At 43.7% G+C, this 14,093-nt stretch overlaps 3 protein-coding genes across 3 annotated transcripts; 1 reads left to right on the forward strand and 2 right to left on the reverse strand.

Moving 5' to 3' along the window:
• Nucleotides 1-3,066: 3,066 nt before the first annotated feature.
• pdxp (pyridoxal (pyridoxine, vitamin B6) phosphatase) lies at nucleotides 3,067-6,031 on the forward strand. The gene is made up of 2 exons (XM_061071528.1): nucleotides 3,067-3,836; nucleotides 4,921-6,031. The coding sequence occupies exons 1-2, from the start codon at nucleotides 3,224-3,226 to the stop codon at nucleotides 5,265-5,267; spliced, it is 960 nt and encodes a 319-aa protein (XP_060927511.1). The 5' UTR covers nucleotides 3,067-3,223; the 3' UTR covers nucleotides 5,268-6,031.
• Nucleotides 6,032-6,093: 62 nt separating this feature from the next.
• On the reverse strand, nucleotides 6,094-9,274 carry kgd4 (alpha-ketoglutarate dehydrogenase subunit 4). The gene is made up of 5 exons (XM_061071466.1): nucleotides 9,050-9,274; nucleotides 8,746-8,887; nucleotides 7,595-7,658; nucleotides 6,885-7,087; nucleotides 6,094-6,690 (listed from the first exon to the last, which is right to left on the reverse strand). Exons 2-5 carry the CDS (start codon nucleotides 8,797-8,799, stop codon nucleotides 6,673-6,675), a joined length of 339 nt encoding a protein of 112 aa, XP_060927449.1. The 5' UTR covers nucleotides 8,800-8,887; nucleotides 9,050-9,274; the 3' UTR covers nucleotides 6,094-6,672.
• A 1,235-nt stretch (nucleotides 9,275-10,509) lies between these two features.
• On the reverse strand, nucleotides 10,510-14,066 carry LOC133001827 (betaine--homocysteine S-methyltransferase 1-like). The gene is made up of 8 exons (XM_061071526.1): nucleotides 13,978-14,066; nucleotides 12,944-13,076; nucleotides 12,674-12,786; nucleotides 12,345-12,536; nucleotides 12,072-12,219; nucleotides 11,486-11,668; nucleotides 11,106-11,334; nucleotides 10,510-10,980 (listed from the first exon to the last, which is right to left on the reverse strand). Exons 1-8 carry the CDS (start codon nucleotides 13,993-13,995, stop codon nucleotides 10,803-10,805), a joined length of 1,194 nt encoding a protein of 397 aa, XP_060927509.1. The 5' UTR covers nucleotides 13,996-14,066; the 3' UTR covers nucleotides 10,510-10,802.
• Between the last annotated feature and the right edge of the window lie 27 nt (nucleotides 14,067-14,093).

Raw genomic sequence — 14,093 nt, forward strand, 5'->3', positions numbered from 1 at the left:
TAATGATCTGAATACCACAAGTTAAATCAGATATAACACACAAGTGTCCAGACACTAATAAACTGTGACAGCTGGAAATTGTTCACACTACAACTTAATTTATTTAATAGTTTTGTCTTATTAAAGTGTCTACAGCCATTACAGATTTAAAACATAATACAGATACTTGGAGATAACGAATCGGATGAAATAATTTAACAAATAGTGACATAATGATATTTTCACCATCATTTCAAGCAAAACATGTAGATTAAGAGTTCTGATTGTAATTTCTGATTTTGTTTCAAGGTGTGGCAAAAATATTGTTTGACTATCCTTGTAGGTGGAGTTAAAATAAAAATGTGGTTTTTATGCTTGTTAAATGTATTTAGTAGTTATTCCTGTCTTGATTTGCTGGGTATTAGTTATAATGATTGGTAGAATAGAGGTGGGATCTACTTTATTTTGGATCTGAGAGCAAAGCTTTGTGTCTGAATGAGTTCAGAAATTATTGAAGGTCATTAGATTGAGTTCAGACAGGAAATTAGAAATCTGATAGACTCTAATGTAAACCCTTGTTATTGTCTCTCTACTTAATAACAGTCCAGATGAGGAGACTGTAGATAGGGTGTGACTGCATGAATATTCATTATTCACTATGATGGAGTTGCAAGGATTTCTATCCACTCTGCATTTTGAAGCTCAAATATGTTGCTTATGGGTTTTAGCTCCATTTAGTGACCCAGGAAAAAAAAGCTGAGCTTCGAGAGCAGCTCGTATGTACACTCCTGATCAAAATCTTAAGATCAGTTAAAATTGCATGATTTGGAATTTGCACTGTTGAATCTTAGGAAGGTTCTAAGTAGAGTTTCAAAATGCAAAAAGAAGAAATGGGAACAAGAGACCAAAAGTTGTGAGCAGGCAATTTATTGAAAACAACAATTTAACTGAAGTAGGCTGTTCATCAGCTGATCAAAAGTTTAAGACCACAGCTAAAAAAAAAAAAAAAACCTCCTAAAACAGAATTGAAAGTGTCAAAAACTGACTCAGTAATGAGTAGCTCCACCATTATTGTTGATCACTTCAAAAATTCGTTTTGGCATGCTTGATGCAAGTGTTTCCAAAAGGCTATTGCGAATGTTGCGCCAAGTGGTGAAGATGGCTTCACGAAGGGCATCCACTGTCTGGAACTGAAATCCATTTTTGTAAACTTCCCTTGCCATCCATCCCCAAATGTTCTCAATAGGATTAAGATCAGGGGAACACGCAGGATGGTCCAAAAGAGTGATGTTATTCTCCTGGAAAAAAGTCTTGGTCAGACGGGCATTGTGAATTGGAGCGTTGTCCTGCTGAAGAACCCAGTCGTTACCACACAGACGAGGGCCCTCAGTCATGAGGGATGCCCGCTGCAACATCTCCACATAGCCAGCTGCTGTTTGATGCCCCTGCACAACCTGGAGCTCCATTGTTCCATTGAAGGAAAAAGCACCCCAGATCATGATGGCGCCCCCTCCACTGTGCCGCGTAGAAAACATCTCAAGTGGCATCTCCTTGTCATGGCAGTAACGTTGGAAGCCATGAGGACCATCAAGGTTAAATTTTTTCTCGTCAGAGAATAAAACTTTCTTCCACCTTTGAATGTCCCATGTTTGGTGCTCCCTTGCAAAGTCTAAACGGGCAATTTTGTGGCGTTGAAGGAGACGTGGCCTTTGAAGACGTTTCTTGTTTTTGAAGCCCTTCCTTCGCAGATGCCGTCTGATGGTTATTGGGCTGCAGTCAGCACCAGTAATGGCCTTAATTTGGGACGAGGATCGTCCCGTGTCTTGACGGACAGCCATTCGGATCCTCCGGCTCAGCGCCGGTGAGATTTTTTTGGGTCTACCACTTGATTTTTTTGTTCCATAACCCTGAGGATCTTTTAAGAAATGCAAAATGACTGTCTTACTGCGTCCAACCTCAGCAGCGATGGCACGTTGTGAGAGGCCTTGTTTATGCAGTTCAACAATCCCAATCACGTTCAAAGACGGTGAGCTTTTTTGCCTTTGCCATCAAGAGATCTTCACAGTGTGATTACTTGACAGGAAATGACATGGAATCCAAATTTTTGCACAGATTTTGGCTTTTAAAGGCTGTAGTCTTAAACTTTTGATCAGTTGATGAACAGCCTATTTGAGTTAAATTGTTGTTTTCAATAAATTGCCTGCTCACAACTTTTGGTCTCTTGTTCCCATTTCTTCTTTTTGCATTTTGAAGCTCTACTTAGAACCTTCCTAAGATCCAACAGTGCAAAATGCAAATTCATGCAATTTTTTAACTGGTCTTAAGTTTTTGATCAGGAGTGTATATATTAAGTAGATTTAGTTAAAAAAAAAATGTTGATACTGATGTTAAAGTGAAACTCTGGGATCGATGTAGTAGGTTTAACATTTTGTGCAACTTTACAGTTACAAGTAAAACCCTATGCTCACATCCAAGTGTATTTTATTGTAAGATTAAAATATACATAAAACTCCTTCTGTAACACATTTTTTAAATGTTGATTTAAATAAAAGCATTCATGCTGCCTAGATATTTTCAAGCAGATGGTCAAATAGGACAAATGTTGCTGTTTTGCATAGTAAAGTATTTTTTGTTCATCAATATAGAATCACCTGTGTATGAGCGCCTGTTATAAAGAACAGTTCCAACTGCCAACAGAAGGAAAAATAAGCATTTGATTGTTTATACAGCACAAGTTTTACTCTAAGTATACATAACTGATAATATTTTCCTTTTTTTATGTTTGGATCTCAACTCATTTTACTTTGTTAATAACAACTACTTTTGCAGCAAATACTCTTTCTACTTTGAATGCAGCAGCTGTGATGTTGTCACTTTTATATATTTGAGGTGAACTTCCATCACTCTTTATTCATTTATCACATTTTAATAAAATCTCATATGTAACGTGTCCACCAGCCGCCGTGAGGGGGCGCACTTTCTTTTTTCAGAGGGATGATGCTCACCATCTGATTGGTTAAAGAGCTGCGCTGCGATTGGCCTGTACTGACGGGCGTGGGCGTGACCAGACGTCAATGTTTATGTGGTCCTGTGCGCGTGCGTGTGACCGCAGCTACGAGCCGATTTCTCCCACATCCACCAGTTCTGACGCGATTCCACCAGCTCCTCCAGCGGTATGACCCAGTCCTCCCAGTGGCGGAGCTCTAGCCGGTGAACCACGGAGGAGACGGAGGGACACGCCGGGATGGCGGGGGCCTTGGGCGGCGGGTTGAAGGGCTGCCAGAGGATCCGAGGTCCGCAGCTCCGGAGCCTGATGGAGGCGAAGGACTTCTTCCTCTTCGACTGCGACGGAGTGATCTGGCACGGCGAGCAGGCGGTGCCCGGGGCCGCGGAGGTGGTGAGGGGGCTGGTCCGCCGCGAGAAGCACGTGGTGTTCGTCACCAACAACTCCACCAGGCCGCGGGAGACCTACGTGCACAAGTTCCTCCGCCTGGGCTTCACCGGGGTGCAGCTGGAGCAGATCTTCAGCTCCGGCTACTGCTCCGCCATGTACCTGCGCGACGTGGTGCAGGTCCGCGGGAGCGTGTACGTCATCGGCTGCGCGGGGCTGCGCAGGGAGCTGCAGGAGGCGGGGGTCCCCTGCGTGCAGGAGGAGGAGGAGGGGGGGGAGCAGGACGCCAGCATCTACACCTGCCCCCTGGCCCCCGACGTCAAGGCGGTGCTGGTGGGCCACGACGACAAACTGACTTTTCTCAAACTGGCCAAGGCCTCGTGTTTCCTGCGGGACCCGGAGTGTCTGTTCCTGGCCACAGACAACGACCCCTGGCACCCCCTGCCCGAAGGAAGGATCCTGCCAGGTAGGATGTCTGTTATAGAGAGGGCTGTGTGTTTAATCCAGCTTAATGATGTCTAGTTCTGAACGACACCAGTTCAGTGTTGGATCCAGAACCATTCCAGTGATACTGTGTGATATTCATCACTGAAGGGGCCTGCAGGGCACAAGCCCAGGAACCAGAGGGTCCCAGAGTCCTAAACTAGACCCTCACATTGACAACATCTCTATACAGGTATATCATTAAGTTACAGTAAGACTGAACCATAAATTAGTCATTGAAACGGTTGACAGCTCGAGCCTGACTGATAGGGATTAAATAAATACTGATATTGATATATCAGAATGAATATTGGCAATAATTCCTAAGGTGTAGTTATCAACCCCTTATGACATCTTTTAAGTCTAACCATACATTTATTATAACTATAAATAAAAAGAAAACACAAATACAACCAGTTATAAAGAACTTGATTTATCAAAACATTTTTCACATGTGCACATGACTGCAAACATACATGCTGACACTGATGCGTCTGGAAAAGATTCATATCGTCCGATTTCATCGATAAATCGATAAAAAATGTTTTCAACCAACGATGTAACGTCACAGTTGAGGTTGACCTGCAGACCAGACCAGTGTCAGGGACCCACCATGTAGTGCACACAGCAAACTGAACGTGCACCATGTAAGTGCTACACACACTCGTATATTAAAGTAAACTACAGCACACGCTACAGAAGAATCAACTGATGCAAAGGGAACCTCTCTGTCTTTCAGGATTCCAGGAAGTGTGAGACCTCTAGGGAAAGTGCAGTTTGGTCCCTGCAAAAAAGCAGCGAGGCATTCAGGAACCTATAAAGTAGATCCGGGCAGAAACGTATTGGCTTTCTCCTCCGGCTAATTAAAACCATTAATCAATGATGCAGGATTAATCTCCCTCCATCGCTCTCCTGAATCGTTGTTTGTGAAAACGTGTGGTTTTCTGTGGACTTCTATTACAGTGGATACAAGATGGTAAAGCAGAAGAGAGTGGGGGGTGGGAACAGAGGATGTCGCATAAGATTCACTTTAATCTAACCTTGATCTTTAACCCCCCGCCCGACAGGTTCTGGGTCCCTCATTGCAGCACTGGAGGTGGCCTCCGGGCGAAAGGCCACTGTGATCGGCAAACCCAGCCGCTTCATGTTCGAGTGCATCTCCAGTCAGTTCAGCGGCGTGGACCCGGCGCAGTGCCTGATGGTCGGCGACCGCTGTGAGACGGACATGCTGTTCGGCTCGAACTGCGGCCTGGACACCATGCTCACCCTCACCGGCGTGTCCCAGCTCCAGGAGGCCGAGGAGTACCGGGACAGCGAGCTGACCTCCAACCACAGCCTGGTGCCCCACTACGTGGTGGACACCATTGCTGATTTCTTACCCGCTTTGGAGGAACTGGAAGAACAGAGCAATTGATGCGTCCCTTTGCCTCCGGTGCTCTGCACAGATTGCATCTCCTACATTTCAAAGCAATGTTTAGTCTGGCGAATGCAGAAAAAGTTATGAAAATGTTCCAAATCCAAAATGATCCGAAACCATAAATGTTCCTCAGAAGATCATGCGTAGGCCAGAATCTTTCTCGCAGTAATCCAGTGCATACCTCAGTGTTTCTTATTGTGTCGTGCCCATTTGTGACTTGACGGTTCCTTGTTGCTGTAAGTGTTCATGTTAATATACTGCACTTGTTCATAGGTCGTGTTTGATATTGGGGTTTTGAACACCCAGAGGTATTTTTGTAAAGCCATGAATTGTTCTCTGATGGCATTCATGTGTTTTAGGAGCTGGTTCTTTTATGTTGCCAAAAAAAAAGGGTATGTATTCATGAACACAGATTAGTTGAACTCGTATGTATTTGCCTGGCTGTGACTTCTCCTCGAATTATTCATGACGAGAGGAGGAAGTAAAAAAAACTCCTGAGCTTTTCTCAGCTCTGGTTTAGACTGAGGTGACAATCTGCCAGTCGAGAAAAAGTGAAGTGTATTTTTCACCTTTGGCCTTTTCTCTCATGTCTGAGCTAATTGTGCCAACATTCCTGTGAGTGATTAACAGAGAGCTGAGTCTCATAGTTAGAAAAAACTGACCGTGGCCGATCATACTGCACTGTTGTGTAACCTCAATGTCGTCAATGTTTACCATATAGAGCATGCCAGCAACGGTAACAATAAATCCCTAAAAACGGACTTTGAATATGTTGTTGGTCTGTTGCAGCGAGTGACGTCCCGTGATTTAAAGAACACCACAATCAAAATACAATAATCCTTTAATTATTTCAATCCAGTCGTTCACATGAACCCGAAACCATTTCACCCAGTACTACTCCAGAATCTTCAGCCCTGTTAAACTTAAATATTTATTGCAGTGAAAGGCATGAAAGCAAAGAAGCCCACTGGTGATATACCTATGTACCTCGAGGTTGGATGTGGGTATAGTTGTAGTGCAAGTGAAGCTCAAACAAGGATTATAACATCAGGGACATGTTGCTTTTAACAAGATAAACTGTTGAAACTAGGGTTTAACAACAATACGTCTGAAAGGAAGTAGTTGAGATGCTGTTGAGAACATAAGAAAAAAGCTATTTTTTTGGCTTAACTGTAAAATACATGCGAGATTTCCCTTATTATGAACTTACCAATGAAATACAATTAAGATTAAGCATCTAAATAATAAGCATATGTACATTTTAACAGGCTTTATATAATACTTTATTCTACATCGTATCTCGTGCGGCTTTAGGTTCTTTGTGCTGAGGAACAGAATTCAAGACACAAACTGATTTCCAACAGATAAGGACTTTGGTTGCAGTGATAAGAGTCCGGTCGGGTCACTCTGGTCCGCCGCGCTGCCAAGAGAGAAAATACGTTTTATCAGCAAGAAACATGACGCAAGCTCCTCATACATGTCACATTGTACAAAGGACAATGATTATGTTCCAACTGCTCTCAATCCTTTTCACTACCTTACTTGGCTGTAAAATTGGCCACATTGTTCAGTGTGAATCCTCTGAGAGCAGTTTAATGTGTTGTCAGTTCTCACCTGGATGTAGTCCATTTCCTCCGCGGTCACCGGTCTCCTCCGGTACCTCGCAGGGAAGAGCTGAATAGAGGCCAGTGTGTCCGGCGTGCCAGGGATCGGGGTCAAAGGTACGTGAGGTCTTGGTAGTGAAGGCGGGGCTGGAGGTGAGCTGCCAGCGCTGTGTTGGGGGAAGGTAACGGCTGATGTCTTTAGTGCCTCTTGGGCTAAAAGGAAAGGGGACAAAACAATGTACGTGAATCAACTCAGAAAGAACCTGGAAGGTGATCAATCGGTTCAGTGTAAAAAGACGTAAACCTTAAAAATCAATAATGGTGAAACTTTGCTGCGTAAATCAAATAACAGGGCTCAACCAGGCCTGTTCGACACGAGAAGATAACACATTCATCAAAAAAAAAACTGGCAGTTGATGCAATTGCCATTTACTCCGGGGTCAATAAACTCTGCAGTAGACGGGTTTTAATTGTCTGAACAGATCCGGACTCTGATCAGCAGTGATGGAAACCTGAGGTGAAGATGATCATTTATCAAGACAGCGAGGTGAGAAAGCCCCTCCGAACTCCCTCAATGAAAAAGGGAAAGAAGTCGATCGCCTGATTTTAGTTGGTTAACACATGTTTAGAAAAGCTGAATATACCCACTAATTTCAGTGTAAAAGAGGTCAAGAGCACATGGGGCAGATTTCCACTGTGTGACAGCAGGTACACACTTACCGTTGGGTTTTGGGACCCCTTGTCTGCTGGGGAACTTGATCAGTGGAGCACGAGGCCGAACAGCCTGAACAACAACACAGAAATAACACTCACAAGTATGAACACCACAGGGGGTCTTTGGGATCAGATTATTCACATAGACAATTTAAGGCACTGCAATTAGATGATAACAATACTGATCACAATATAATTTTAATTTAGGGCAATATAACCAAAGTAAAGTATAAAATATATAAATATACCTGGATGTATTGCTTTTGCATTATGTGAACTCAGTAAGAGGCATAACACACAATCTATCAACCTCAGATTTGTTTTGCTGTTTTTTATTCTCTGCTCAAAAAGAATATAATCCACAAACTTAAATCCGTCTTTAAAACATTTATCGTGATAATTAGCAATGTCGAACGATATACACTTTACAGTTAATAAGAAATTATTACTTTTTCTATTCAGCACTTTCCTTAACGATGTTGTAAAATACTCAACAGGTCAAAATAAAACAAGGCAATTGACTACATGGAGATTGAGATACGTGAGAGATAATGTTGTAAAGAAGACTGAAACAGATCAAACATCCCTAGTTCAGTTCATTCACAGCTCACTTATGTAATTGTAAACTGAACACATTAAAGTTTTAGACAGAAAACACCAGATATCAGACTAAACTATTTAAAAACAAGCTGAAAATAATAAATCCAAAGATAATTTATAATAATAATAACATCAATAGAAACCCAATGTCTCCAGATACATGGGTTTCACTCTGAATGACAGTAAACTGTGCGTGTTTGTCCTGTTTTTACACATTTTGTTATCAAGTTCATCTCTGAACTGAATCAACGACAAACTGAACTAACTGAAGAATCTAAAACTGTGAAATCGTCTCTTAACTTTAACATGTATTTATAAACTCAGAGACTTTGTTTTAGCTCCAGTCTCAACTTGACAACACCCGAGAGTCTCCGCGTTGAACAAGGACATCAACAAGGGTACAAGGGTTCGATTCCGGGCCGAGGCCTCACGGACCACCCACTTAAACCCCCCACATCGTTTCAATAAGACGTATTAACTCCACAGTGAGAAGCTGAGCACGACACGAGCGGGTGAACTCGCTGTGGACGCGCTCGAACCCGCGGCGGAGACCTTACCTGGATCACTCGAGCGGCCGGGGCAGCCATTTTGGAGCTGACTTTGCTTCCCATGACCTCACGGGTTCACTTCCGGGATGAAGCCGCTGCGTAGTTGCGAAGACGAGCCGAGAGGGGGCGCTGTGGTTCCAGTGAAAGGTCTCTATACCGTTAACGCACAGAATAACAGTGGTGCTGAGGATAATGATGACACAAGGGGGGGTTGTCAACATGTCTGATGCGAGATGTCCGGTAACAAACCCCGATCAGATCAATAACTCACATGTATATCAGTGTTAATAGACAATAAACAAGTTAAGCTCACCTCCAGCTGCTGGTTCCGGGTGTTTGTCCCGTTAAAAGGTCAAATCTCAGGCCATCCTACAGCCGAGCCCTCCCGGAAACAGACACATGTCAACCCTCGATCCAATACGAATCAAATCCAGCCAAGTGTCCACTGTTATTCACCGTAAAACGTGTGAGAGATGTGTGTTTTCTTTAATGTCCGGGCTCCAAAGGCAGGTGAGGGACACATCTCATCGCGTCTTTAATGTCAATCCGCCTCTTAGAATAAAAACCGGATCAAGGGGATGACGCTCGGCCAATCACAATCGAGAAAAGCATCAGAGACGTGTTATGAGAGAAGATGTGTCACTAGCAGAAAACGCACAACACATTTGTTATCAGTTTATTAGGTACACCTAGCTACACAAAGCTGAAACTAATGCAGGCCCGTTACAATAGTAATGATTTTCATAATGTTCAGTTTTGTTGACATTGTTTGAAAGAGGAGGTGATTTAAGTGTAGAGTAACGCTGGAGGATGTAGTTTTTTGTGATTTGTGCAAATTGGCATTAGACAGAGAGCTGTTTCTCTTATTGAACCTATCCTTATTAAGATAACCCGGGTGGACAAAATAATAAAACCTCTGTTTAGTGTAACACAACAGCCTAGAAAGTGATCGTTCATTTCAATTGACATCTCTGTAAAACGGCCTCAACAGCAACTGAACAACGTAAACCTCAGAAAAAGAGAATTTATTGCCGAATGATGTATTTGACTGTGTTTTTCTTTAGCTCAATGTTCCTAATAAACTGAGAACATTGTTAATAATGAAGCTGAAATACACATATGTCCTGTTGCATTGTTCAGGTGATGAACCGATTAATATCTGGAGAGATCCTGGCGTTTCACTTTGTGTTTTGGCCTCATTATAATAATGTTTTTAATACATAGACCTTAAACACAAATTAAGCTGGCACATTTGGATTTTCTGTGAATTGTTAAGGCATACTTAAAAATTAATTCAGTCCCAACCAGTTACCAGTGCTGCTAGCTGCTGGAACATCTTTTATACAAGGCTCTTTGTAGATGCAGCCCTGTATACATAGGCCATGATTCCGTAACACTGCCATCTACTGGATTCCCACATTCATTACACAACCCTCTAAAGCCTGGTAATTTCCAGAACTCAATGACATGCTCTGACATTTTATTGTCAGGCAGCTTAGAGCTTCTATTGGCTGCATTATATTGTATATATAGTTTAGATCTTTGGTGTTTTTTGTTAAATGTTGCCTGTACTTGATAAGTTAACTTGTTTGTGACTATTTAGACATTTAAGTTTCTGTTTCCTTCTTTTTCCACTAATTCTTATTGCATTGAAGCTGTGTGTGCATGGTAGAAATGGTCATCACACATAATGGAACTGATAAAGCAGATATAGAGAGTACCCCCATCCCCCGCCCTCACCCTCCCATGAACATCATGAAAACACCATAACTGTTAAGTTTCACATTTTATTAGATCTGATTTTATAACACAAACTGGTCCTGAGTCATGGAAAACAAAAAGGGCCCGATCTTAACACAGGCCGACTCCCAACTTGAGATAAATCAACAGAGGTAGAGAACAGCGCTCGTCTCAGGTGAGGATTGTGACCCTGACATGTTTGTTGGCTGAAGCACCGATTACAGAGTGAACACACACGTTGTGCGGTTGCTCCACAGCGCGGCTGTTTGACCCGGGTTTAATGGAACCTTCAGCTCTGCTGCCAGGTCTGAAGGAGACAGACTGACTCAGTGGGTCTTTGACCTGACGAACAGCTCTTTGAGTTGGTCCTTAGAGGTGGCCTCTGTCTGCTGCATGAGATCAGAGTGGCCCTTGGTAACACCCCAGCCATCAGGGGCAGACATGGAGGGACACTGGGGCCGGCCGGACGCTGGCTTCAGGTTCTCCCAGTAGTCACGGCGGGCTCTGAAAGAGGAAAACATATAAGAAAACTCAAACTTGTTTCCACTCACTGGGGCTAAAGACCTGATGTTTCACATTTGACTGTGTTTAGCTGCATCTTTATTTTACGCGCTGGCATGTTGACTGACCTGGCTCGGACCCAGGGCTTGGTGTGCATCTCCAGACCAGCACCCCAGTTTCCATGTTTCTCTGATGCAGCTGGGAGGAAGCCTCTCTCGGCGGCCAGCTCCTCTGCCACAGCCCTGATGTGGTAAGGCTCATAGCCACAGCAGCCTCCAATGAACATGATTCCAGCGTTGTAGGCCTCTCTGGCGTACGTGTGCATGTCCCAGCGGGTCAGGATCCTGGGCTCCAGACCTGGCAGAAGATTTAATGTTACAGACACATAGACCTGCAGATCTGAACAGTATATTTCTGTGTTGAATGGAAGACCTTGCTGTAAAGAAACTGTCATTTCATACATGATTACATTAACTGTTAAAATGCAAATGCAACACAATATTAGTACCAAATGGGAACTCTGGCAGATCGATGAATCCCTGACAGCTGCAGTCGGGGGTGTGGAATGCGAGGGGCTGCACCATGTAGTGAGCCTTCAGCCCGGCCTTCTCCACTCCCTCCTTCATCATCTTGACAGCCTTCACGCAGGTCATGGGGTCAAAGTGGCAGTTGACTCCAATGATCTGGGCACCTACAGAGGAACATGCATTGGTGTGAGCTGACTGTGGCAGATAAGCACAAAAAAAAACACGAGTAGGAGAGACAACTGTAACTGTAGTTGTGTTGAATCCATAGAACCGTTTCTATTTCATTCATAACGGTGAACGGTGCAGCTGTTAACTGAACAAAACAACCACCACACACATGTGGCATGAAGGCTGCTCCCATAATAAGAGTAGACTGAGATCATGTGTCCTATCTCATGTTCACATGTTAAAAATATTGCAACTGCAGTGTTATGTTACACTGCTCAGCCAAGTTAAAAGTTACATTTCCAACATCATGCTTTTCTTAATACTTGGAAATTCTGAATTACTTTTCAGATGGTTTATTAAGAAAAAAACAAAGTATGGTTGATAACAGGTGATGCTCACCGGCTTTGACCAGCCTGACAGCACAGTCTCCAGGTGAGACACCGTGCATGTCTCCCTCAGGTCCGATGCACATGGAAGCAGCCACAGGCTTCCCCGTCTCCTTCAGCACCTCCACAGCCCACACGGCCTCTTCAACGTGCTCGAAGTACTGCAGGACACAGACACCAGCAGAACATATAAGAAAATATGGCTCAAGTATTGCACTCGTACCTTTGAGCGCCAGACAGAAAATGCTGCAGAATGATGCTTTAAAAAGCAAAAACAAAACTCTACCTCAGCGATCAGGAAGTCCACGTCCTTCTTGATGAACACATCCAGCTGTTTCTTCAGGATGGACTTCACTTCAGTCTCACTCTTGCAGCTCAGGTAGGACGGAGTCTGACACACTCCTCCTGCAACCATAGCATCGCCCTCGTTGGCGACCTCACGGGCCAAATCGCAGGCGGCCTCGTTGATCTGAGCTCCCTGCACGAAGGAAACAGATCACACAGACAAGCCTGAGACATGTGAAATACTATTAACACCATACAAGCACTCCTGGTGGGAGTCAGTTTATCACGATAACCTGTGTATTCCTATGAAAGTGGTTTGATTTCACTTACGGTGAAGGTGAGCTTGTTGCCCCTGTTCTCCAGTTTGTCGTCACTGGCATAGAAGGTGAAGGTCTGCATGACGTTGGCCCCGGCCCTGAGGAACTCCCTGTGCAGCTGTCTCACTGAAAATCATCAAACGATTGCATTATGACATAAACAAATTGGCAAATCATAACCATGACACATAATGCATGGAGAGTGGATATTGTCAGGGAATAGCGAGGAAGCAGTATCAGTTGAAAATAGAGAATTCAGGTTGTTAAACCCTCTGGTTCTCACCTGCTTCAGGGTGCTCTGCAGCTGCCTCAGGGGTCCAGGGACCAGCCTTCACGTATCCCCTCTTCTCCAGGGCAAAGACGAAACCACCATCGCCGATCACGACCTCCCCAGCGTCGAGACGCTCCAAGATTCCCTGTGAAGACGGATCAATGTAAGCTTGGACTCATGTAGACTGTTTCTGACTAATCTTGATGGAGACGAATTGATGAGGCCAAAAGGTCGGCAGGTTTTTAGATTACATTTGTGCCTTGTTGTACATAGTGGTTTCCCAAATTCGGTGCCCACCCCCTCCCTTAGAAAGTCCCTTGCTAAGGGACTTGTACCAAGAGTTAATAGCTGTAATGAATTCAAGTTCACTGCACTAACTCTGGATACGTGTAATTTATTAATTCATTGATTTAAGATTTAAAAGCTCCACCTGCTGTGCACTGGTGTCATGAGCCGTCACCAGATCCTCTGTTACCACGTTGAGCAACTCTGCAGTTTATGAGAAATCCTAATATAAAAATGCACTTGACAAATCTTAGAAATTCTTCAATAATAAAAAACTGTCATTCATTGAGGTTAATGTTTTTAAAATTGTTTTAGACCCTAATGGATCCGGATTTACATATATGCTCAAATTTTGCTAGATGTAATAGTAAAAACCTCGATGTCTCAGTTAGTGAGAAATATAATATTCATCATCTATATGACACTGAGCTGGAAGCTGCAACACTGGTTACTACTCATTCCAGAGTGTAGAGAATGTGAGAGGTGCGGTCACTGGTCTTATTTCTCCAGTAACAGCTGAAGGTTTCAGTTGGCAGAAATGTGAACCGACGTGCCAGTTGTGCAGAAGGTTCATTTGGAAAAGAAAAAACACGAGCGCAAATATGCAACGTGTCACCCAGCAGCTCGACTCGAGACTCTTAACAAGTCACATCACATCGCAGATGCTGCAGTATTCTACTGGGATTCCAGAAAACTACTATTTAAAATTCCCTGCATGGCTACTCTGCAAGATGGTGCTCCAGACAAAAGTCAACACATACCTTCTTTGCTGGTGCCATATTCCTAGAGGTGAGAAGACCCCTGACTGCTCAGACTTAGAGAGGCTGAAGTGACAGTAGAGTGGAGCACAGGGCCACTATAAATCTGTCTGAGGGTG

The sequence above is a fragment of the Limanda limanda genome, chromosome 5, assembly GCF_963576545.1.
Source record: "Limanda limanda chromosome 5, fLimLim1.1, whole genome shotgun sequence".
NCBI lineage: Eukaryota > Metazoa > Chordata > Actinopteri > Pleuronectiformes > Pleuronectidae > Limanda > Limanda limanda.